This window comes from Cynara cardunculus (genome assembly GCF_001531365.2).
Source record: "Cynara cardunculus var. scolymus isolate 2C chromosome LG 8, CcrdV1, whole genome shotgun sequence".
Taxonomy (NCBI): Eukaryota; Viridiplantae; Streptophyta; class Magnoliopsida; order Asterales; family Asteraceae; genus Cynara; species Cynara cardunculus.
In genome coordinates this window covers 25,911,179-25,934,192 of record NC_037535.1, presented here as the reverse complement: position 1 = coordinate 25,934,192, position 23,014 = coordinate 25,911,179, and the positions used below count along the sequence as shown (strand labels likewise).

Here is a 23,014-nt window from a genome sequence, read left to right as displayed (position 1 = left end):
GTTTGACAATCAATCTATTGTTCTTATAATTTATGACGTGTTTCATGGTTTTGTGATTAATCAATAAATAAATTTTTTCTAGTAGATGTATTTAGTAATGTCTCTTATATATGTCATGTTACATAAACTTTTAATCTTAACATCTTATTTTACTTGAGCAAAAAAAAAAAAATTGAATTTAAATATGAAAATCAATTGTTTGACTTATATATCTTTCATTGAGATTCCGCCACACTACAAGATTCTATTCAAATGCTCAATCATTTGTTGAGCTTGCATATTATATGTTTTATTTATTATTTATTCTTATTGGATCTATAATGATTATCTTTTCTTTCATATTCTTATTGATCTTCATTTGTCTACTTGTCTAGAAAACCTTGATAATTTTTGTTATTATTGATCTCTCATTGACCCTCACGATTACTTCATTTAAGTACATTTATATAACTATAATAAAGATAAATAAGATTTCTTTTTTCAGTAAATTATTAGCATTTCTTGTACTTAATTTTATACTAATGAAGAACATTTATAGAATTTTTTTTTGTACTTATTGAGGGTCACTACAAGAAAAGTGAGTTTTGACGATGCGCCTTTTAACGATGACATGTTTCCGCCACGAGTTATGGCAACGACATGTTGTTATATACTCTTTCTGATGACAATGGACTTTTAGTGACGACAAAAGTCGTTGCTAGAAACCTTGTTTCTTGTAGTGGGCCATGTTTTTACGTTCGTCTATGACCTATAAAATGTCAGGAACGGGCATGCCCATCGACCAACTCATATGGTGCCATCTACCTCGTCCAACCCATCTTCCACAAAGAAAAAAAAAACATCATGCAAGTTTTTTTTTTTTTTTTTAAGTATAATAGCTTTTGGATTTGAGATAAAATTTTAGGTTTTGAATTACAGGTTATTTTATAGAGAAGATTGAGGGTTTATCACGCTCTTGATGGTTAGAGGAGATAACGTTAATGATAAAAATGTAAAATGGAGAAGAATGGTAAAATGTGCATGGCCTCGTAAGTTAAAGGCGATGATAAGGGAGAGATCGAGGGATCAAATCCAAAACAAAATGCAAACCCAAAGGTTTTTTTTGTAGTAAATGAAGTTGAGGAATGGATAGCCATAAACCATATGGACAAAATCGATAATTGAGTGGAGATATATAAATCAAGTTATTAGTTACTTGTAAAGGATTGGAAATTTCCATAGAAAAAGAAGTTGCAGTGATGCATATTATTTTAAGATTAGTTTTGAGGATGTGTATAAAAATATGAAATTGAAGGATAAGAAGGATGTGTTACATGTTACATGTAACATGTATGTTTGCATTTGAAAGTCGATGCATGCCAGATTCTTTAAAATCAGGAAAATACGTCAACTTCTACGGCCCCTCACAGCTTATGGTGCGAGTCAAATCAAATCCCTTTGAGGAATGAATTTTGGTTGAGAAATTGCGAACCAGAAGAAAATTCAAGTTCTTCGTGTAACCTAATCCTTTTGGCTGGGTGCCCATCTTCTTTTTTTAGTATTTCTTTTTGTGCCCTCTCATCTAAACCCAAACCTAAGGGGAGGCGATCTCATTGATTGTTACTCATGGTAACACACAGATCATGGTCTCCATCATTTTATTTATTCATTCATTTATTTATTTATTTATTTATAATTCAATTCGCTAACCCCCCCTCTCTTTAATCCCACAAAGCTCTGTTCTTGATGTTTTTGATTATTCTATTTATATGTTTTTCTTTCAGATGGATGTCTGATAAATATGTCTTTCTTCGTAGAATTCTCATTCATTTGATTCCGCGGTTTCTTGGATTGGAATCTCTCTGTTTTCAGAGTCAGACCTATTTGGGTTGGCGTTTTCGACTAGAATTTCTTTCACGCTCTCTTAAAAGGTTGGTTCTTTTTGGGTGATTTTGAAGTTTTACATCTGGGTTATTTGATTCTGCATCAGAGTTAGGGTTTCCCTTAGACAAGTTGAATTGATTAAGTTCCCCAAGTGTTGGAAATTAGTAGCATCCCAGTCCTCTAATTTCGTTTTTGATTGTGAGCATATCGTATCGTCAAGAATATACTTCTTTAATTTGATCGGGGTTTCAAGTTTGTGGAGTTCTTGGCTGGCTCTAGCAAAATGAAGGTGCTTGTATCAAAGTCGGATGTGATTGTAAGCAAATGAGAATTTCATAATGTGTGGGATAAGAAAATTGTTTGCCCATGGATGCATCAGACAAACCGTTAACTGATCTGATAGGTACGCTGAAATCTTGGATCCCTCGGCGGTCCGAACCAGCTAATGTGTCGAGGGACTTTTGGATGCCCGATCAGAGTTGCAGGGTATGCTACGAGTGTGATTCTCCGTTTACCTTACTCAATCGAAGACACCACTGTCGACTTTGTGGCCGAGTTTTTTGTGCCAAGTGCACTCATAATTGGATCCCTGCTAGATCTAGCACTTCAAGTATTATCAGGGAAGAGTCAGAGAAGATCAGGGCTTGCAATTACTGCTTCAAGCAATGGCAGCAAGGCGGATTAGCTGCCTCTGTTGATCATGGGGTCCAGGATTCCAGCCTGGATCTCAGCACCTCACCGTCGGCTATCAGTCTCGTCAGCACCAAATCTAGCGGCACTGCCGACAGTAGCAGCATTACTTTTGCATCTGTGCCACAGTCGGTGTGTTCTTATCATCATAACCATTACCCTCCTGGACTTGGTTCGCACCAGTCTGTGGTAATGGAATCAAATTTAGAAGAGCAAACTGAACTAGCAACGACGAGCAATGAACTACTGCTTGATGTGGGTACTCAGTCTCCTAGCCATTTTGGGTGTTGCATCAACAGGTTTCATTTTTCTCATCACCTCTTTTCTTCGTAGTAACTCCTGCCTCACCTGTGAGGCATGTGCAACATGTTAGAAAAGCATCATGTGTTTCTGTATCTGATACACCATTGAAGCTTAAAATATCTTCATATGAGATCCTGCATATGATTACCTTATGTTTTGGTTCTGTTGTGGCTGTATGCACTTGGAAGATCATACAAATGGTTAGTGGGCAAAATATACTTTTGAGTACATTGACGATGTTCCTCGAGGATTACTCACATCTTACAAGCGTATCTACTTATTATGCTGAATTAGTGAATTACTATATAATCTAACGTGTAAATATGTGATCTCTTCATGAATTTGCATGTTTGTATGAATTTTGAGTTCTGATGGTATACACTTCATTATACGTGTCATCTGATGATGCCTATGTCATTTGGAAGAGGGTCTGTGTTATACTGGAATTAAGCTCGTGGTAGTGTAAAGCTTCCTGTTGTGATAACGTAATCAGGTTTATGTGATTTCATCATCAATATATCTGAAGATCCTTGACCATTATTATTATTTTTTTGTTTGGAACATTAATCGGCATTTGGATGTCCGTATTGAGAGTTTAAAAGTTACATGAATGACTTGGCGGTATTGGTGTGGTTACGTATATATTTTTATCAATTTTTTGTCTTATAAACAGTCGATTGTCCTTGTCTTTAATTTTCCCCAGGGGTGATGATTTTGATGAAGAATTTGCTTATCAACTAGCCACTGGTGGAAGAGGTCTTTTGCAGATTGATAATAGCTATTATGATGAATTACCATTGGATGATATGGACAACGACTATGGATCTCATAAAGTGCACCCTGATGGAGAAGCTGCTGATGCAAAAAGTGTGAGCAGCTCTTCCTTACAAACTAGTTTTGATTCTAGGGTCTCTGAGGTGGTCCAACCACTTGAAAAAAGAGAGGATGCACGTGATGTCAGTGATGAATGTGAAGCTCCGTCCTCTTTGTATGCTGCTCAAGACGTTGCTGAACCTGTGGATTTTGAAAACAACGGGGTCCTATGGCTGCCTCCTGAACCCGAGGACGAAGAAGATGAAAGAGAAGCCCTGTTATTTGATGACGACGACGACGATGGGGATGCCGCTGGAGAGTGGGGATATCTACGCAGTTCAAGCAACTTGGGAAGTGGGGAGTGTCGCAATAGGGATAGGTCAAATGAAGAGCACAAGAAAGCCATGAAGAATGTGGTTGATGGGCACTTCAGGGCTTTAGTATCTCAGTTGTTGCAGGTTGAGAACCTTGTGGCAAGCGAGGAAGATGATAAAGATAGTTGGTTAGAAATAATTACATCTCTATCGTGGGAAGCTGCATCTTTGTTAAAACCAGACACTAGCAAAGGTGGGGGAATGGACCCAGGAGGATATGTGAAGATAAAATGTCTAGCCTCTGGGCGTCGCTGTGACAGGTGCTGATTTTGGTGGTCTACATGTTTGAACATCCTTATTCCTTCCACCTTACAATAATTTTTATATTAACTCAGTAAAGGCATGCTTGACTGCAAGCATAATCATGCTTGGTCAGCCAAAATACCTTGTCCTAAGAGTGTTAACTTGAAGTAGGGTCTGGGGTTAATGATGACCCTAAGAGTGTTTCACATGGATACACCAAATATTTCGTTCTCAATAAGATAGAAATTATTGAAACTTAATAAGATACTTTCAACTTTGCAAGAGAAGCAAGTATGATAAATTAGGATTAAAACTTCATTCACAATCTAAATTGAAATTCCTTTTCTACGTCTGGGAGTTTTATTTTTAGTTTCACATGGCCAGCATGCTAATAGTGAATGGTGCGAGTTGGTGAGTGTGCCAGAGGCATCATGCAATTTCCTCCCTTGGTCAATGCTGCTTTGTCCCTTTTTTAAGCTTTATAGCTTCAAAATCCATCATGGATAAGGCAGTTTATTGTCATGGAAGAAAGCCTTTTGAGCCAAATCAATATGAATGGAAGATGCGTCTGGAACACTTCCACTTTTAAAACTTTGTGAGAGAAGGACGGTGATCGAGCTCTTCCATCTCCAGTCCCAGTTTTTGGCTAAAACCCCATAACGAGCTTTAGTCCCCTTTCGTTTGTTGCCATTTTCTACGGCATCCTAGATAACTTACCTTTCAACTTTACAAGCCTACTTTTCTAATTCTCCCTATTCTTTTAACTAACACTCTTAACCCACAGAACCGCACCCCCCAGAAAGAAGTGATTGGGCAGTTAGTCTTGTGCAACGGGTGGGCGACAAAAAAGTTTTGCCTCCCCATGCGTGGTTTCCCATGTATTCTGAAAAAACCGAGGAACAAAATAACAAGTTTCTTAACTGCCTTTTGGCAAAACAGAAGCAGAAATTACACCTTGTAGCTCATCTTTAACTTTGCCCTTGTGTTTTGGTGCAAGCATGGCTACTGCTTTCCACTTTAGCAGAAAAATGGGAGAAGTTATTTAAAAAAAGGAAGTCTTTGAGTGTTTGATCTATATTGTGATGTATATCTCAATTCTCTCAAGTGCCAGAGACAAGGGAAACTCAATTGCATTTAGGTGTAACATAGTTTGGTGTTTAAATAACTTAATTTGATTAGTCACGACCGTACTTGGTCAATTGGTTGTATGTATGTCGGTTTTAAATCATTATCTTGCATATCCTTTCACATAAACATTTCCATTTAGGTTTGCACCGCTGTTCTCCTTCCTCATTGCATCACTTTTTGCTCTTGTTTTCTCTTCTTTCCATTTTTTTGAAGTTTATATACTTCTGCTTTCCTGTTCTTATGTTGATATAATTTTTCAGTGTCGTGGTCAAAGGAGTTGTTTGTAAGAAAAATGTGGCTCATCGACGGATGACTTCAAGAATCGAAAAACCTCGTTTCTTAATTCTTGGAGGGGCTCTCGAGTATCAGCGTGTTTCTAACCACCTGTCAAGTTTTGATACTCTGTTGCAGCAGGTTATAGTTTTTCTTTTATTCTACTCCTTGTGTTTGTACGTTACCTTTTATCCCTGCTAGAGTGTTTATTGGGCGTGAAACTTTTTATTTAGCTTTAATGCTTTATATATATATATATGGCATTGTCTCTGTCTAGGAAATGGATCATCTAAAGATGGCTGTGGCAAAGATAGACGCACACCAGCCTAATGTCCTTTTGGTGGAGAAGTCAGTTTCACGTTATGCACAAGAATATCTTCTTGCAAAGGACATATCTCTTGTTTTGAATATCAAAAGGCCACTTCTGGAGCGAATAGCCCGATGCACAGGTGCTCAGATAGTTCCTTCAATTGATCATCTCTCATCACAGAAGTTGGGATACTCCGATATATTTCATGTTGAAAGGTTCGAGGAAGAGCATGGAACTGCCGGACAGGGTGGGAAGAAGCTGGTGAAGACACTGATGTACTTTGAAGGATGCCCAAAGCCATTTGGTTGCACTGTAAGCGATTGCCATTTATTAAAAAGAAAACAATAGCTATTGAGTAGTATATTGCTTACATTGTGTGATGTTCTACTAGACTTCGAAGCATTTATATCTTGATAGCTGAAAAACTTTCAAATTTTAGCATGTTGGTGGTGATTTGCTTATTAACGTACGATAATTTAAATTGTTTTACTTATTGGCATTTTCAGATATTACTCAGAGGTGCCAGTGGTGATGAACTGAAGAAAGTGAAGCATGTTGTTCAGTATGGAGTTTTTGCTGCTTATCATTTGGCTTTGGAGACTTCTTTTCTTGCCGACGAAGGAGCCTCACTGCCAGAGCTCCCCTTGAATTCTTCACTGACTGTGGCACTTCCTGACAAAGCATCAAGTATTGACAGGTCCATTTCAATCATTCCTGGTTTTACTACCCCCATGGCTGAGACATCTCAAGGTCATCAATCCTGTGCTGAGCCACCACAATTGAACAGTGTCTCCATGTCAGCTATGTTCTCTTCTATAATTAGCCAAAAGTCTGAAGTAATACAGTTGTCTGTTGGACCAAATGCTCCAAACATTCAAAGTACAAAGCCGTGTTCCAATACTGGCAGCTCTGCCACATTCTTGTGCTCTGTTCCTTCTTCAAAATTGGATGTTTCAGAAGCTACTGGCCATGAGCCAGCTCCTTCTAGAGCACCTGGGGATATAACACACAGTTCCTCTGAGGTAGTTACTTCTTCATCCAACAGTGAGCAAGTTGGGGGGGACCGTCATGTTGGAGATGGTTTTGAGCCTCCACAGGCACAAAGCTTTCACAATAGCAAGTGCACAACTAATGTGGACCATGGTCCCTCAGAGGGATTCGATGGAAGGAACGCCAAGGAGGATTCTGCTACTTCAAAGGAAGAGTTTCCTCCGTCACCTTCGGATCATCAAAGCATTTTGGTTTCCTTGTCATCACGTTGTGTGTGGAAGGGAACTGTTTGTGAGAGGTCCCATTTGTTCCGCATCAAATATTATGGGAACTTTGATAAACCACTTGGCCGCTTTCTCCGTGATGATTTGTTTGATCAAGTACGGCAACGTCCTGTCTTTCTTCACTATATATATATATATGTAGCGTGTATATCTATATATATATATATATATATGTGCATGTGTATGAATGTTATGTATGTGTGCATCCTTCTCTCTCATGTATTTCCTATGTTTTGGGTTTGACATGCCTTATGCATCAACCTTGTTCTTGTTCGACAGGGTTACAGATGTCGTTCATGTGAGATGCCATCCGAAGCACATGTACAGTGTTACACTCATAGACAAGGCACCCTAACCATATCTGTGAAGAAGTTGCCTGAATTTCTCTTACCAGGAGAAAAGGAGGGTAAGATATGGATGTGGCATAGGTGTTTGAGATGTCCCCGGACTAGTGGTTTCCCTCCTGCCACTCGAAGAATAGTGATGTCAGATGCTGCATGGGGTTTGTCCTTTGGCAAGTTCTTGGAGCTCAGTTTCTCCAACCATGCTGCTGCCAGCAGGGTTGCAAGCTGCGGCCATTCTCTACATCGGGATTGTCTACGCTTTTACGGGTACTTCCTTGATCCTGCATTTCAACACTTATTTTGCTCAGGGAATATTAATGCTTGTCCCTTCTTATAGAAAACGCTAAAAGACAACACGGATGATTTATGGTTTTATACTTTATAGGTCTTTGATTTGAATGATGCCTAACAGACCGCTTGTATATGAATTTGACGAAATCAAGTTTGAAGTTTATACCTGCACTCTAAATAAGATACTCATCACCATTTTCTACGGTATAAAATGATGTTAAAAGGGACTTATAGGGGTTGCCAGTCATAGCTATAGGAAGAGGGAATCCAACTATCGCAATTCAATCATAGGGCTAAACGATGAAACTTGTCTTTTTCTCTATATTCTGTATCATAAATGTTATGGTCACATATGCAGCTTCGGGAAAATGGTTGCCTGCTTTCGTTATGCATCTATTGATGTCCATTCTGTCTACCTTCCTCCTCATAAACTTGATTTCAAATATGAGAATCAGGAGTGGATTCAACATGAAGTGGCCGAGGTTTGATTATTATATTATATGAGTTTTCATTGCATTAGGTGAAATATGTCTTTCTAATTTTATGCTTGAACAGGTTGTTTCCCGCTCAGAGCTATTATTTTCGGAAATTCTTAATGCTCTGAGCCAGATGGCCGAGAAGAGACATGTGACAGGGTCAGCTAATGGTAATACAAAAATGCCCCAATCAAAACGACAAATAGCCGATTTGGAAGTGATGTTACGAAAGGAAAAAACAGAGTTTGAGGTGAACCCAGCTTTGTTGGTTATTAATTTTGGCAGCTTGTTTGATACATTGCATTAATACTAACTATAACAGATGTGTTATACGGGGTTTTGGAAAATCTTGAAAGCTTGGTATGAGTAGGTGCTACCTGGGCAGGGTGCTTTTAGGCTTTTGGAAGTTAATATGTGAATAATGCTTGAGAAATTTTCAGTGGCAGTGGGGGAGAGAGATGAGTGTTCTGTTTTCCAATCAAGAGTGTGGTAACAGAATTGCAGTCCATTTTGAGTGCTCATTAAGGATTTCAGTTGCCTATAATTATTAATTTACGGTCTTGAGGATTCCAATAAGAGGCTTTAATCAACTTTGTGATATTCTTGCAGGAGTTGCTGCACAAGATTTTAAACCAGGAGGTGAAAAAAGGCCAGCCTATCATTGATATTCTTGAGATCAACCGACTGCGGAGGCAGCTTCTCTTCCAATCTTATGTGTGGGACCATCGACTGGTGTATGCATCTAGTGTTGATAGCAATAGCCCTCGAGCTGATCTGAATGATTTGGAATCAGAACATGGAGATAAGCCCAATGAAACACTTGTCGATGCAAAGTTAGCTGCTGATTCTGTAGATGGCTGTGAGACTACTACTGTGAAGCTGATTCACAACCAGGAAAATGGAACAGGTGTCGATATCAGCCAGCCTGAAGGAATCAGCAAGGAAACTGAAGTGGATGTAAATTCAAGTCCAGTAGAGGAAAACGAGTCTGCCCTCTCTGCTGGTATCAACAACTGTGAACAGTCTGATCCATTAATATCCAACGTAGGTGTCCGTAGAGCCATCTCTGAAGGGCAGTTTCCTGTCCTGGCGAGTTTGTCAGACACACTTGATGCAGCCTGGACAGGTAATCATCCAGGATGTGGGTTCCAAAAGGATACTGCTTCTGTATTGTCTGATTCAGATCTGACAGACTCTTCAGTGGCTGATAAGCTGGACAAGGGAGATCGTGTGGAAGAGCAAGGTGGGACTAAGGCATCACTTTTATCTCCTGTATGGTCTACCAAAGGTTCTGAAAGTATGGAAGATTCAACTAGCTGGTTGGGTATGCCATTTCTGAACTTCTACCGCTCATTAAACAAAAACTTTTTAGCAAGTTCTCAGAAACTGGACACACTCAACGGCTATAATCCTGTCTACATCTCGTCCTTTCGACAATCAGAACTCCAAGGTGGGGCTAGGTTGCTTCTAGCTGTAGGCATCAATGACACTGTGGTACCAGTGTATGATGATGAACCCACAAGTATCATATCCTATGCGTTGCTTTCCCCTGAGTATATCGCCCAGGTGTCTGATGAGTTTGAGAGACCAAAAGATGGTGAACCTATCTTTTCGTCACAATCTGTTGATTCAGCAGCATTTCAGTCCTTCAGTAACTTCGATGGACTGACATTGGAATCTTTTAGAAGTTTGGGGGACGATAGTATTTTATCCATGTCTGGATCTCGTACCTCTCTAATGTCAGATCCTTTGTCACAGACAAAGTCTTTGCATTCAAGAGTTGAATTTACAGACGATAGTCCTCTTGGTAAAGTAAAATACGCAGTGACTACTTACTATGCAAAACGATTTGAAGCCTTAAGGAGGATATGTTGCCCTTCTGAAATGGATTATATAAGGTCTCTCAGCCGTTGTAAGAAGTGGGGTGCCCAAGGTGGTAAGAGCAATGTCTTCTTTGCGAAAACATTAGATGATCGGTTCATTATCAAGCAGGTTACAAAGACGGAGCTGGAGTCATTCATAAAATTTGCTCCTGCATACTTTAAGTATCTATCCGAATCAATTGGCACCGGAAGTCCTACATGCCTGGCAAAGATTTTGGGCATTTATCAGGTACTTGTCTTGTTATTTTCTGTTTCGATTAGGCTAAATAACCGGTGAACTCAACTGAGTAGGTGTTGCTACATCCCTGTACTTGGATGAAAAGTTCATCTCTTTCCGATGACTTCGTTATGTATTAGGGTTCACATCAATCTAAAGTCTTCTGGTGAAAGAACACATAAGATAGATAAAGATAAAACGGCTTAATATAGTGTCAGTCTTTTAATGGTGTTCTCATTTCACTGCTGCCAAAGAAAACACGAAGTAAGTTCACTTTTACTAGAGAGGGAGTTTTTGCTGATGTTAATTTCCTGTTGTGGTTGATTTAGTAATGCTGTACTACACAAGCATCCTGTTCTCTTTGTCGAAGAAAGTTTATGACATTGCATGCAATTCATATTGTGCATAATATTCTCTGGAATTTGTTTTAAGGTCACTAAGCATATGAAAGGGGGGAAAGAAACCAAAATGGATGTGCTGATCATGGAGAATCTTCTGTTCGGAAGGAATTTATCACGGCTTTATGATCTTAAAGGATCGTCAAGATCACGGTATAACGCTGATTCTAGTGGAAGCAACAAGGTTTTGCTGGATCAGAATTTGATTGAAGCGATGCCAACTTCTCCTATTTTTGTTGGTAACAAGGCGAAGCGATTGTTGGAAAGAGCTGTCTGGAATGATACTGCTTTTCTTGCTGTAAGTTCACTTTGTTAAATTGTTGACAAACCAAGCCTCTTATAGTTTATTCCACGTGTTCTTTCCTTTATCCATTTAAGACTGGGATGAACATCTTCTGCTTGCTACTGAGTTCAAGTAGAAGTTGTTTTCCCCTTCTAATAATGAACATTTTATGCATTTCTCCTTGTCATTGCACTGAAGTGAGCCAAAGTCTTTCAATAATAAGTTTGTGTGATTGAGATTGCAGTCGGTTGATGTAATGGACTATTCTTTGCTGGTTGGCGTAGACGAAGAGAAGCACGAACTTGTTCTTGGGATTATCGACTTCATGAGACAATATACTTGGGATAAGCACCTAGAAACATGGGTGAAGGCTTCTGGCATCTTGGGTGGTCCCAAGAACGCGTCTCCAACGGTGATTTCACCCAAGCAGTATAAAAAGAGATTCAGGAAAGCCATGACAACCTACTTTTTGATGGTCCCTGATCAATGGTCTCCTCCTAGCCCTAATCTTGTACCCAGCAAGTCCCAAACAGATATATGTGAAGATAACAACAGCCAAAGTGGGAGCTGTGCAGCTGATTGATGCTTGCATTGTATATTTTGAGTCTATATCCATTACATCCCCTTTCTAAGTTATATATAATTTTTATTTTTGAGCAGTGGCTTCATCTTATATTTATTCTAAAAAAGGATGACAATTTTTGTGCTGCAAATGCAATGGATATATATTCATCTGGAGGGGAGGTGGTGTTTTTAGGGGGGTGTTGTAGTATTGTTTTATTATTTGACCTTGCAAATATAGCTTTGTAAATTACTGTCTCAATATGTATATTGATGCATTTGCATCCGTTGTAGTTGATATGTTTTCTAATCTTTGGAATAGCCATCACAACGAATATCTTTATTTTTTTTCCATATTTTGGGGTCTTTGAAAAGAATGATTCCTGTTACTGTTTGTTTCTTTTGTATTTCCTTCTCCATTCTCATTTCATTTCCAATGTCGTTGTCAAATCAAACTTTTATCTTGTTTTTCCCCCCTTCTACTCCATAAAAAAGATGAAAGAATTTTATGTATTGTCCCATATAAGCCGGTAAATTTGCAGGTAGAGTGCTTCTTTATGGTGGGTGGGGGCTACTGCTCTGTGAACCCATGATAGTGGTTCAGAAGGAAATGGAAAGTAAAAGGTAACAGAGAAATTGATGATTTTTTATTTCATTAATTATACACAAACTCACAACTGCAGCATGCAATTGTATTTATATAGGAGAGACATGTACGTACATACATACATACACACACATATACATACATAGAGAGAGAGAGAGAGAGCAAGGGACAGTCTTGAATTCCTGTGGGGTTGTGTTTGTGAGCATAGAAATTAACAGGGATGCTTTAATTTATTTAAGTCAGATGAACCTCCCTCCTTTCATCTCTAGGGAGAGAGAGATAAGGGGGTATAGAGGAGTTAGAAGGCGTTGTCCATTCCATATGGTTAGTTGGGATTCCCAGCAGCAGCAGCAGCAGCAGCATCTATAACTTGAAGAAGGAGACTCCTATTCAGAAGACGAAGGATGTCTTGTTGACTTGTGCTATATACAGGAATTTCAATGAATCATGGGAAGGAAATTTAAAAAGAAAATGGAAAATGAAAATGAATGTAAGGTACCTCTGATTATAAGTAGGAGAGAATGTCTGATGATGATGAAGGGTAGCAAAACGAGGTCCTTCATCATATCCTTCACATGTTATCTCCCCTTTATCATCCAAGTAGCATACTATGCCTCTAGATTTGTCTTCAAAAACCTGCCAACCCCTCCTTTAATTTCTCTTTATATATATATATATATGCATCTATAAAAAGAGAGAGAGAGAGAGAGAGAGAGAGAGAGAGAAGAATATACCTTTTGTATATTGATGGAGGATCCGATCTGAATGAGAGATGAAGATGTGTTTTGGGTTGCAAGCATTGATATTCTTGTGGAAGTCTTCTTGATGGTATGAGGGGGGTGATGAATTAAGAACAAGGGTGATGAACCCATAGCCATCTTGATTATAGAAGAAAGAGAAAGGGGAGAGAGTTGAGCATTAAGATGTGGTGTAGTGCTGCTATATATATATATATATATATATATATTACACACAATAGATGTAGACAAAGAAATAGTTAAACAGTCTTGAAATTGACTTTGTAGTGGTTAAAGTAGAGTAGAAGTAGCAGGTTTCTATTCTAGTATTAGTATCAGACCTTCCAGTTCCAGTCCTGAGTGAAGTACATAACATCACGCACACATGAAATTTATATAGATCAAAAATGTAAGAAGAAAAGGATAATAATGTAAATATTAATATGTATAAGTACGAAAATAATAAAATGAGGTGTGTATAGCAAGCAATTATATATATATATATATATATATATATATATTTATATGGGCAGGAGAAGGAAGAGTTAAGATTATGTTATATGGGATGGGGGTGCTTATCTTTACACTGTTGATGTTGACAACATTTTCAATTTTAAACTTAATTTCTATTGAGTGAGTGGCCCTTAATTATTTCTCCTTTTTTTAATATCTACTTGTTCTTTTCTTTTAATTATTTAAAATTTAATTAATTAGACAATATTATCCATCTTTTTGTTTTACTATTTCAACTTATACAAAAACCTGATGTGATTTTTGTTATACTATAAATATCATTGTCAATTCGATTGAAAATAATATTTTCTAGGCACTTAATTATTGTTTGTAGAAGTGGGCATCACCTAATATAATTCATTTTTTAAATGCAAAAATTAATGTCAAGTTTAAGTTTTTATATATAACTGTTGCTTTCACTTGTAACATATGATGTTTAGATCACTTCACTCTTCAATCATTCAGGTTTTAAGAGTGTATTGCTTGGAAACAAAATCTCAATCCTGCCCAAGAGTAACACCAACGGTTGCAGGTACCAAATATTCAAGAACGCTTGCTTCAACCTAGAATGAAGGGAAAAAGGCGTCAATAAGAAACCCTTTAACCTTTTACTCCAAATCCAAATCCAAATCCAAATCCATATAATATATATATATATATATATATATATATATATATATATATATAGCAACCAACATGGATTTCCAGAATATGTCTAGTGATGGCAAATGCTTAGATATATGTTCTGTCAACCAGAAACACAAAATCATCAAGATTCTTGGCTCTAAACAGACAACTAACAAAAAGTTTGGCAAAGCTGTAAAATTTCTTTTACTCCCATTTATTCCTTGTGAATGAAGCCTCATAACATCATCTAATCACGGAACTCATCCATGAACTTCTTGTGGAATTCTGTCAACCTTGAAACTATGGCTGGAATCTTTTCTTCCTGAGGCAATATCGTGCACCTAAAATGCCAGGTTCCAGGGACCTGTCACAAACCAACCAATAACAATTCATCGCTTGAGAACCATCAATACACAGATCTTCCGTTTGCTCTAATTCAATCTAATAGTAACAGCTCTCACCTGACCAAAACCGGAACCAGGAACCACAACGATACCAGTGGCATTCAGGAGGCGGCTAGCATAATATGCATCCGGTGCTTTTTTAGCTGCTTCTGCTTCTTTTATTGCTTTGTTGGGCAGCCGAATGCGTGGGAAAAGATACATTGCACCTTCTGCTTTGTTGCAACTAACACCCTCTAAGCTGTTCAGTGCATCTTCCAATGTCTATTGTTCAATAATAGACAAAAAACTCAAAATAATAAGGAAATCCCTCAAGTTAAATATTGATCATCATAATAGTAACACATCCCAAATAAAAGAGTCGATGTGAAAGCAGTGATGAAATATTAATTTCTGAGCTCAAAGAGCTTAGTGAAAGCACACCAGAAATATGACATCGTTTTACGTCCAACAAGCCACCCCCAATTCACACTCTTCTACTATGAATAGCCTATAAGTTTATCGATCTGAACTAACCTTTGCACGCCTTGCTAGTGATTGTAGGATGCCATCTCTTTCCGCAAAATAGGAATCATAGGATTCATCTCCAACCTGCATACATGCAAATGTTGATGTAGAATTTGCCACATGTCACATCATTAAACCAAAAAGATTGAGAGAAACAGACAAACCGACCAACCTTAGGAGGGCTCATAACAAGGCTTGCAAGAATTTGACCAGAAATATTTGAACACAGGTTCACAGATGCCACCTTGTAAATTTGCTCCCTAACCTCTGGACTAAAACCAGTGACCTCCATGTAACCTCCTCTTTTCCCACATTCACCATAATACCCTTAAGGGAAACAATGTTTTAGTCAAATTCAATAATTTGCATGGCTCGTCTTATTAGGTTCATCAAATCAATACCGTGTAGCACTGTGTTCACAGAAAAACTACCTTTAGACACCGACTGAAACGAAACCAAGGGGATATCCTTGTCGCCATATCCCATTGAACGAGAGACTTTCTTAAACGAGTGAAATTGTTTATTGGGGGCATAGATGTTTTCCTGGTATACCTGCATAATGTCCATGAATATCGTCAGATACCGTACACAGACGGATCGAATTGTATAGGGTACACCCTGCATAAATGATGCTTTGACTAAATTGTCTTGGAAGAGCTTAAAGCCTCAGCCTCAAATATCAAGAATCACAAACCCATACAAGTCTGGGGATCTTGTAGAATGCTTTACCTCATCTGCTAGAAGAACCAAACCCTCTTTCTTGCAGAACTCCACAATATCTCGTTGGTTCTCCTCAGCAAGAACCTAGATAGACATTTAAAAAATGAATAAACTATCAGAAGAAAGAGAAAATACATTGATTACTGCTTTCAAAACTAATATATAGTTACCTGGCCTGTAGGGTTTCCTGGATTAATCACAACCAAGGCCCTAACAGTAATACCATTTTGTCTAGCGATTTCCAGTTGCTTCTTGAGCTCAGAGACCTCAAGTCCCCACCCTGTTGCTTCATCGAGATAATAAGGAACCTGAAATCATTATGTGTTCTTTATTATGTTTCTCATGAATATGGTTAAACAAAGTCGATCTTCAACACAACTTTCCACTTGCTTTATTTTCAAGTTTTCAACAAAAACTTATATCAGGATGGTATCCACTATGGAACAAACATATAACTTCTTTCAACTAACTAGAATATAGCACTATATGCATCTACCCAAACCAAACCAAACAGAGTTATATGCATAATTTATGTAATCATTTATTTTGTTTAACTTAGCTCACCATATATTTTTGTGTGGGATGACAGCAAACTAATTTAAGCAGAGGTAAATAGAGCAAAAAATTTAGAACTCAAATGCAGTAAAAAGAAAGACAGTACAACAATGTAGACATTAGTTACAGGAAACAAAAACACATACAAGAGTGCCACCGTGAAGAGCGATTGAAGCAGAGTAAAGAGGGTACTGAGGAATTGGACAGAAAATTCCATCCTTCTCTGATCTTATTAGTAACTGCATCATCATATGGACCTGGTATAGAAAGATTATACAATCTGTAATCAATTTTGACATGTTCCACTCATTTCAAAACATTTTCTATGTATCACAACTATAAGACCACAGAAAACTCTTTACCGCTGGACTAGCACCATCTGTCAGAAAAATATCATTTGGATCAGCAGAAAAACCATCACGAGCCTCAATGCCAGCAGCAATGGCATCACGCAATCCCTTAATACCCTGATACCAATTACAAAAGAAAAGTTAATACTTCATAAGCTACACCCTTAAATTGCAGTTGAACATCTACATGAAAAATAGATGCTCAGTTAACAGCCTATACCATCTCCTTTTCCTGTTTTACTCCCATCATATATTTAATATCTAAAAGCTGCAACCGGAAGGCAGTTTTACCTGACTGTGACTATATGCACCAGTAGCCCTTCCAGGAATTTGATCCAGGATCTGCCATGCTCGCTCAATGGAATCCGCACTATAAGAGTTCAGCACCGAAAGTCACAGTGAGATGTTAGGCATGTAGGCTAAACTATTAAAGTTAAGATACATACATACATACATATTATATATATGGGTGAGTTAACACGAGAACACCGCCAATTTATGAAAACATGAGAACACTCATATCACATGTGATAATACACCAGATATACCAATGTTGTGCCAAAACAAAAACACGGATACGCTGGAAATACATGTGTGTGAGTATGCATGTCATCTATTGATGATAATAATAATACTGATTCTTGAGATTAGAGATATTAATGAACTATGTTTAATGATACACAAGCCACAAGAGGCACCGGTACTACAATGCACATAGAAACTTGGGGGAGGTTACATATTTGACACCAGTTTAAATGTATCCTACCTAAACAAGCCCTGTGTTTCACTCTTGTCCAATATGGTGGGATGATCACATAATGCAAGAACCTAGCATGATAAAAATACACATGAGTAACCAACAATTACAATAAACAATTCCTCTTATAAATAGTGTTGAAGCATGCTAACCTCTCTGAAGAAAGTGATTGGCTGTTGACCAAGAGATTGCGGATTCCCAATGTTACAGTAAAGTATCTGCCAAATTTCGAGGGACGTCAACAGTGAAGCAGATATTACACCTTCCTAACAGGACCTGCCATTATAGGCACAAGAAAAAGAGGCAAGCAGTACCAATTTAGAGATGAAGCCTGCAGTGCTACACCTCAAATTTACAGAATTCTACTATACACCCCAAGCTCTAGGCCATCCAAATCCCATTTTGCTTAAAATAAAAGAAAAAAGAAAGCATTGTGATGATGGTACCTCCTCGAAAGGATGAGAACCTGGATTTGCTTGCAAGTCTTGCTGTAATTTCTGTAGCAAATCATCATAATAACATCAAAGAGCAATAACTCAATGGAGCAGAGCACCTATGGTATTCTAAACAAATTTGCCAAGGATTGTAATAACACTTGTGTCAATATATCCATTGATGATAACCTCCCCAATATAATATGCCAAACATGGTTGGTTGATTTTGGTTTTCTGATAGATATAATGCATTTTTAGTACCTGAGCCAGAGAGACGATTTCACCACGTACAGCATATTCACATTTCAAGACCTGGCAATAAAGGGGAAAACAATAGTACAAATGTCATTCTAGTAACATTCTTTTCCGGATGTAATGCAATCAGTTCAAAGTTACTAAGTCGTTTAGAATTATTAAAATCTTAATGAATTTGGTTTCTAGTCAGTTGATGGTGGTGTTGTCAAGAGTATAAATAAGAAATTTTCACAAAGCTCATTCTAGCATTTTTGTTTTTGTTTTTTTTGTAGGAGCAATGACATAAGCTTTATTGGTGTTGTAAATATTGTTTTAAGATTGGTCATGCGTAAAAGAAAAGGGCCTATTGATGATGTACATCTCAAGTTTATGGATCCATCTTGATGATGTACATCATGGAAACGCATATTGCAAACATAAAAACGTAATAGTTGACTTTTGAGACAGATTTTATTTTGAATCCAGCAAAAAGATGGTAACTATTAACCAATAGAATAAATGGTATCAGATTTGAACTTAGAAATGAAGATCGACGCGATAAAGATGCAAATTTGAAAAGAATATAAGCTTAGTGGGGGAAAGGGTGATCTGATCTTGTAGCCGCCTCCTCCAAGTAAATGGTTAAGATGCAAATGAAGAAAGTAATAAGCTTAGTTAATAAGAAAGATCTCAAGTGATGAAGAAGAAAAGACCAGACCTTTGGGTTGAGGGATTCAACAGTAAGAGGCGGCGCAGACTTGTCGGAAGACATGGATGTGGATGAATCAAGAGAAGTGAAGAATCGATTGAGGGTACGAGTATAATAATAATAATAAAAATCTGAGGAAGAGGAAGAGGAAGAGGAAGTTGGATGAATACGATGGGGAGTGAAAAGGGAGGCGGTGGCTTTGGTGATGATGGTTTTGGCTCTGTGTGCTACGAATTTCCGCATGGCGGTGTTTGTTTTTAAGACGTCTGTGGGAGATATAGGGGGAAGGAAGGCCACGCAGAAGCTTCGTATTCTATCTCTCACACACCCAATTCAAACGGGGGGCGATTCGCAGCCGCAGAATGGTTATTCTCCATCTTTTCAATTAAACCCCCCGCTTTCTTTTTCAACCATTTTATTAAATTCAATTTAATACCAAACAGTCCCTCTAGTTTGCTGGAAATCTGACCCCCCCCCCTTTTTTTTTTTTTTTAAGTTTTCATCCGTAACCCACTATTGTTTTCGTCGATTCATTACAACAATTAAATAAGAAATTGTTTGGTAGTTGTTGAATGGTTTGATGTAAAATGATTAAGTAAAAACTTGTTTAATTTATATGAAATCAAATGCATATATAGGTGATGTTACCATAAATATTTGGTCAAACGTACAAACAATAAAATCATATTACAATAATTGTAACCCTGTTAGAAAAACGACTGGCCATTGTAAAATCCATCATAAAGTTGACTCAAATATGACATTTTTTTGCGGTAGCCACATAGCACCTTCGATGAAGGAGTCGACCGTGAACCTCCCGGCCTCGCTGTCTGTTAGGATGGCCTTATACCCATCCCATGTCACCCGTTTGTCTACAGCAGCACCTGCCCCGGTGTTGAGATACTCACCATACAATATGGACTTAGGTGGGTCAACACCCTGCACCCATGAAATCCAGCCCGACGGGTGCAGAAAGCTTCCAATATTCGACTGCATAATGACGGTGGTGGAGAAGTCCTTCCATGGCCGGCCAAGGTATGTTGGAGCCGTGAGGTTGTCAAAAGGGGAAATGTCACATTTTTGGATGGAAATACCCGTGTTTTGATTCGGATCTTTCTTTCCCTGAGCCGTGATGGTGACGAATTGCCTTGGTAATGGTTGGCGTGGCATAATCTTGCAGTTCTGGAAGACGACGGCTGCATTTCCAAATATGAAATCGATGGTTCCAGTGACGTCACAATCACGATAGAACTGACGGTTGGAATGGGGATAGAGGGTGTCTTGAAACGCATCAAACGAACATCTGTACAACACCGAGAAATCTGAACCAGATCGGAAAGCCACTGCCTGGTGCTTTTCTGCACCCGCCGTGTTCTTGAATCCCATGTCTATTGCAACGAACCCTCTTCCAGCGACAGCTGTTCACAAGATCTCTTAGTTTAATAAACTATTCCAAATCACATCCCAACCTAAACTTGCACATGACATGGATGGTGTTGGTGATATTGTCAGAAATTGGGCATATGGTACAACAAACCATGTGGATGGGTACCCACAATTCAGTTTTAATTTACTAAAGTGTTGATGATTTTTCCCTTTCATCTTTCGAAAGAAAGCTTCTAGCTTGATCTGGACCCCAAAAAAAGAACATTCTTTAACAATGTCTTGGTAATGGCATCTAATCTAACTAAGGCATCATACAGTAAGAAATGAAGAAGCTTACGTACCGAAAGTGGCGGTGGAAAAAGTTGGGATGCCATCGATGAAATTCAGTCTGGCGGAGACGATGGATTTATCTTTGCCGTCGCCGTAGATCATGACATTCCAGAAGGATTTATCCAAAACAACATTCTCCAGATACACGCCTTCCTTGATGTGTATTATGAACATTGTCTTGCTCTTCTTTGGTACCCTTGCCATTGCTTCTTTAATGGTGGTAACATCTCCGGTGCCGTCGGCGGCCACCGTGACGTTGGGCGTGGGTCGGCCCACTTGAAGCAACCTCCGGACACCAGGAGACACCCATTCCGGAAACTCCCCCAACAACTTTCTGTGCATCGGGAGGTTTAATTTCCTCAAAATCCCAGAGATCTTGGAAACAATAGCCAAACTGTTGCTGGCATAGTGTGTGGAATTCTGCATCAGAGACTTGGTGTCTGCAAGTAAAGTCGAAGAAGGATCGATTTCTTGCAGAGCGTCCAAACAGGTATCTTGATTGGTGAGAGCAGTGCTGAGCCATGTTTTGAGGTCTTCGATTTTGGTAAGGGTGAGCAACTTATCATCAGCGGATTTGAGATCCATGGTGGAGATGGAATCACGAAGATAATCAAGGGCGTCGTCTAAAAGGGTGGCGCAAACTTGCAAAGCTTGTTTGAGGGTGTCATTGGTGGTTGATTTGATGAAAGAGTGAGGGAAGGAAGAGGATAAGGCGGAGAGGGAATTGAAAACGACTTGCAGAGAGAGTTTGAGGAGATGTTCAGGGTCGGTGGAGTTGGATTGATCGAGTTGGGAGATGGAGGAGTAGCAAGAATCAGGATAGAGAGTCTGGCTACAGACGGCCTTGATGGATTGGGCGGAGGAGGAGGAGGAGGGGGAGGCATCTTTATGGTTGTTGCGTTTGTGAAGGAGGGTGGCGGTGACGGCTCCGATGATGAGGGCGAGGAGGAGGAGGAGAGAGAGGATGAGGATGAGGATACGTTTGCGGGTTTTGCGACGGAATGCTTGTTCTTCAGCAGGATCGAGCTTACCATAGCCCTTAAAGGAGCGGATGGTGTCCATAGTTAATAATGGGAGAAGAGTTGTGATTCTAGCTAGGTCTAGTATCAAATCAGTATGTTATGTATGTTTTATATGTCTATTACATAAATATGTTATAGTAAAAAAAGGAAAGGAAACAGGGGGTGGGGGTGGAGTTGAGTTAGATGGTGGGTTGATTATTAAATTGAAAGTTGGCGTTGATTAAGGTAAATCATGTGTGGTGGGGTGTGGCCCACACATGCATGCCATTGCCAAATCAAATGCCAACCCCACCTTTTCTTTTTAATTAATTCATCAAATAATGATTTTAGAAAGCTTTCCCTTTCACTCTCACACATTCACATTCATCTTCACCTAATAATGAGAGAGAGAGAGAGAGAGAGAGAGAAAAAAAAGAATATTTATAATAATCTTTACAATTTACATATGTATTTGGTTGATAGGAAAGAAACTTGTTAAATATAAATAAGACAACCGACATACATAATATAACATAACATTGGTTCATATAAATTATGAATGTAAAGTCAAAGAGTTGAAAATGAAGAAGCTTCCTCTTTCATCTTTTCTATTCCATTTTTATCATTCTAATTCATATATTGATAATAACGTGTTTTAAATATATCTATTAATGAATTCTCAATTATTATTTTTTAACATGCTATATATTAAAATATCACGTAAACACAATTTTCTTTTTTTATCCAACACTTGTTCGATCAAAATCAGACCTTTTATTTGAGTCGGCATTTACCCAATGTTTTTTAATAAAGAACAACCCCTTAAACTATCCTATTCTAAAACCTTCTTCTTTTTTAATGTAGTTTGTGTCTTTTTCTAATACCAAAATAAAAATGTAATTTATCTATGTCCCATCAATCAATCAAATATATCATTATTTTCTTTTAACTAAATTACATTCTTCGTCCTATGGTTTATATGTTTTAATATTTATTGGTTTTTTTTTATATAATGTTTTGAGTCCCGAAATCTAACTTCATCCGAAAAAATTTGTTAATTTAGGGAGGTATTTTGGTTATTTATTTTTTATTAACTTACTCTATTTATTTATTAAACCACAGGGACCAAGAATGTAATTTACTTATCTTTTCCGGTAAGACAACCCATCCTATTCCTTTCTCGGGCCATTACCCACATCTCCAGCTACCCTATACTAGATAACTCTAAGTCTATAACATCCTAAAATTTAGAAAGAGAAATTGTCTTTCCTTACAACAAAAATTTCTATAAAAAAAAAAAAAAAAAAAAAAAAAAAAAAAATTTTACAAACCATAAAGGGAAAGTTCGCTAACCAAGGATAAAAGGCAATAAGTAAAACATAAATAACAACCTAATAATCTAATTTCAAATAAGCTACATTA

At 38.1% G+C, this 23,014-nt stretch overlaps 3 protein-coding genes and 1 long non-coding RNA gene across 8 annotated transcripts; 1 reads left to right on the top strand and 3 right to left on the bottom strand.

Moving 5' to 3' along the window:
* Window positions 1-1,395: 1,395 nt before the first annotated feature.
* LOC112516865 (1-phosphatidylinositol-3-phosphate 5-kinase FAB1B-like) lies at window positions 1,396-12,051 on the top strand. 5 transcript variants are annotated; one of them, XM_025124104.1, is made up of 14 exons: window positions 1,396-1,608; window positions 1,797-1,910; window positions 2,267-2,349; window positions 2,460-2,852; window positions 3,560-4,303; window positions 5,675-5,828; window positions 5,965-6,309; window positions 6,504-7,367; window positions 7,551-7,882; window positions 8,265-8,388; window positions 8,462-8,632; window positions 8,992-10,494; window positions 10,915-11,178; window positions 11,408-12,051. In XM_025124104.1, the coding sequence occupies exons 3-14, from the start codon at window positions 2,309-2,311 to the stop codon at window positions 11,744-11,746; spliced, it is 5,274 nt and encodes a 1,757-aa protein (XP_024979872.1). In that variant the 5' UTR covers window positions 1,396-1,608; window positions 1,797-1,910; window positions 2,267-2,308; the 3' UTR covers window positions 11,747-12,051. The 5 variants fall into 5 exon arrangements, with proteins under 5 accessions (XP_024979872.1, XP_024979871.1, XP_024979870.1 ...); XM_025124103.1 differs by having other exon boundaries at window positions 1,797-2,179; XM_025124102.1 differs by having other exon boundaries at window positions 1,797-2,179; window positions 2,267-2,852.
* Window positions 12,052-12,352: 301 nt separating this feature from the next.
* On the bottom strand, window positions 12,353-13,439 carry LOC112516867. Its single transcript, XR_003069625.1, has 3 exons — window positions 13,066-13,439; window positions 12,831-12,967; window positions 12,353-12,753 (listed from the first exon to the last, which is right to left on the bottom strand). It is a non-coding gene; the product is annotated as an uncharacterized LOC112516867 (long non-coding RNA).
* An 840-nt stretch (window positions 13,440-14,279) lies between these two features.
* On the bottom strand, window positions 14,280-19,184 carry LOC112516454 (alanine aminotransferase 2). Its single transcript, XM_025123502.1, has 15 exons — window positions 18,885-19,184; window positions 18,194-18,244; window positions 17,945-17,995; window positions 17,651-17,716; window positions 17,508-17,569; window positions 17,033-17,111; window positions 16,754-16,858; window positions 16,538-16,648; window positions 16,007-16,144; window positions 15,846-15,920; window positions 15,548-15,668; window positions 15,289-15,443; window positions 15,126-15,200; window positions 14,670-14,873; window positions 14,280-14,572 (listed from the first exon to the last, which is right to left on the bottom strand). The coding sequence occupies exons 1-15, from the start codon at window positions 19,116-19,118 to the stop codon at window positions 14,456-14,458; spliced, it is 1,644 nt and encodes a 547-aa protein (XP_024979270.1). The 5' UTR covers window positions 19,119-19,184; the 3' UTR covers window positions 14,280-14,455.
* Window positions 19,185-19,502: 318 nt separating this feature from the next.
* On the bottom strand, window positions 19,503-21,703 carry LOC112517108 (pectinesterase 1). Its single transcript, XM_025124429.1, has 2 exons — window positions 20,603-21,703; window positions 19,503-20,293 (listed from the first exon to the last, which is right to left on the bottom strand). Exons 1-2 carry the CDS (start codon window positions 21,651-21,653, stop codon window positions 19,614-19,616), a joined length of 1,731 nt encoding a protein of 576 aa, XP_024980197.1. The 5' UTR covers window positions 21,654-21,703; the 3' UTR covers window positions 19,503-19,613.
* Between the last annotated feature and the right edge of the window lie 1,311 nt (window positions 21,704-23,014).

What these genes read in the sequence shown, in the direction of transcription:
- LOC112516865 (XM_025124100.1), top strand. Translation starts at nt 2,230, where the DNA reads ATGGATGCATCAGACAAACCGTTAACTGATCTGATAGGTACGCTGAAA. An exon ending in TTTGGGTGTTGCATCAACAG is followed by an intron (nt 2,853 to 3,559) that starts GTTTCATTTTTC and finishes AATTTTCCCCAG; the next exon opens with GGGTGATGATTTTGATGAAG. An exon ending in GATTGTCTACGCTTTTACGG is followed by an intron (nt 7,883 to 8,264) that starts GTACTTCCTTGA and finishes TCACATATGCAG; the next exon opens with CTTCGGGAAAATGGTTGCCT.
- LOC112516454 (XM_025123502.1), bottom strand. Translation starts at nt 19,118, where the DNA reads ATGCGGAAATTCGTAGCACACAGAGCCAAAACCATCATCACCAAAGCC. An exon ending in AAATCGTCTCTCTGGCTCAG is followed by an intron (nt 17,996 to 18,193) that starts GTACTAAAAATG and finishes GATTTGCTACAG; the next exon opens with AAATTACAGCAAGACTTGCA. An exon ending in CAATCACTTTCTTCAGAGAG is followed by an intron (nt 17,570 to 17,650) that starts GTTAGCATGCTT and finishes TTATCATGCTAG; the next exon opens with GTTCTTGCATTATGTGATCA.
- LOC112517108 (XM_025124429.1), bottom strand. Translation starts at nt 21,653, where the DNA reads ATGGACACCATCCGCTCCTTTAAGGGCTATGGTAAGCTCGATCCTGCT. An exon ending in TTTTTCCACCGCCACTTTCG is followed by an intron (nt 20,294 to 20,602) that starts GTACGTAAGCTT and finishes TCTTGTGAACAG; the next exon opens with CTGTCGCTGGAAGAGGGTTC.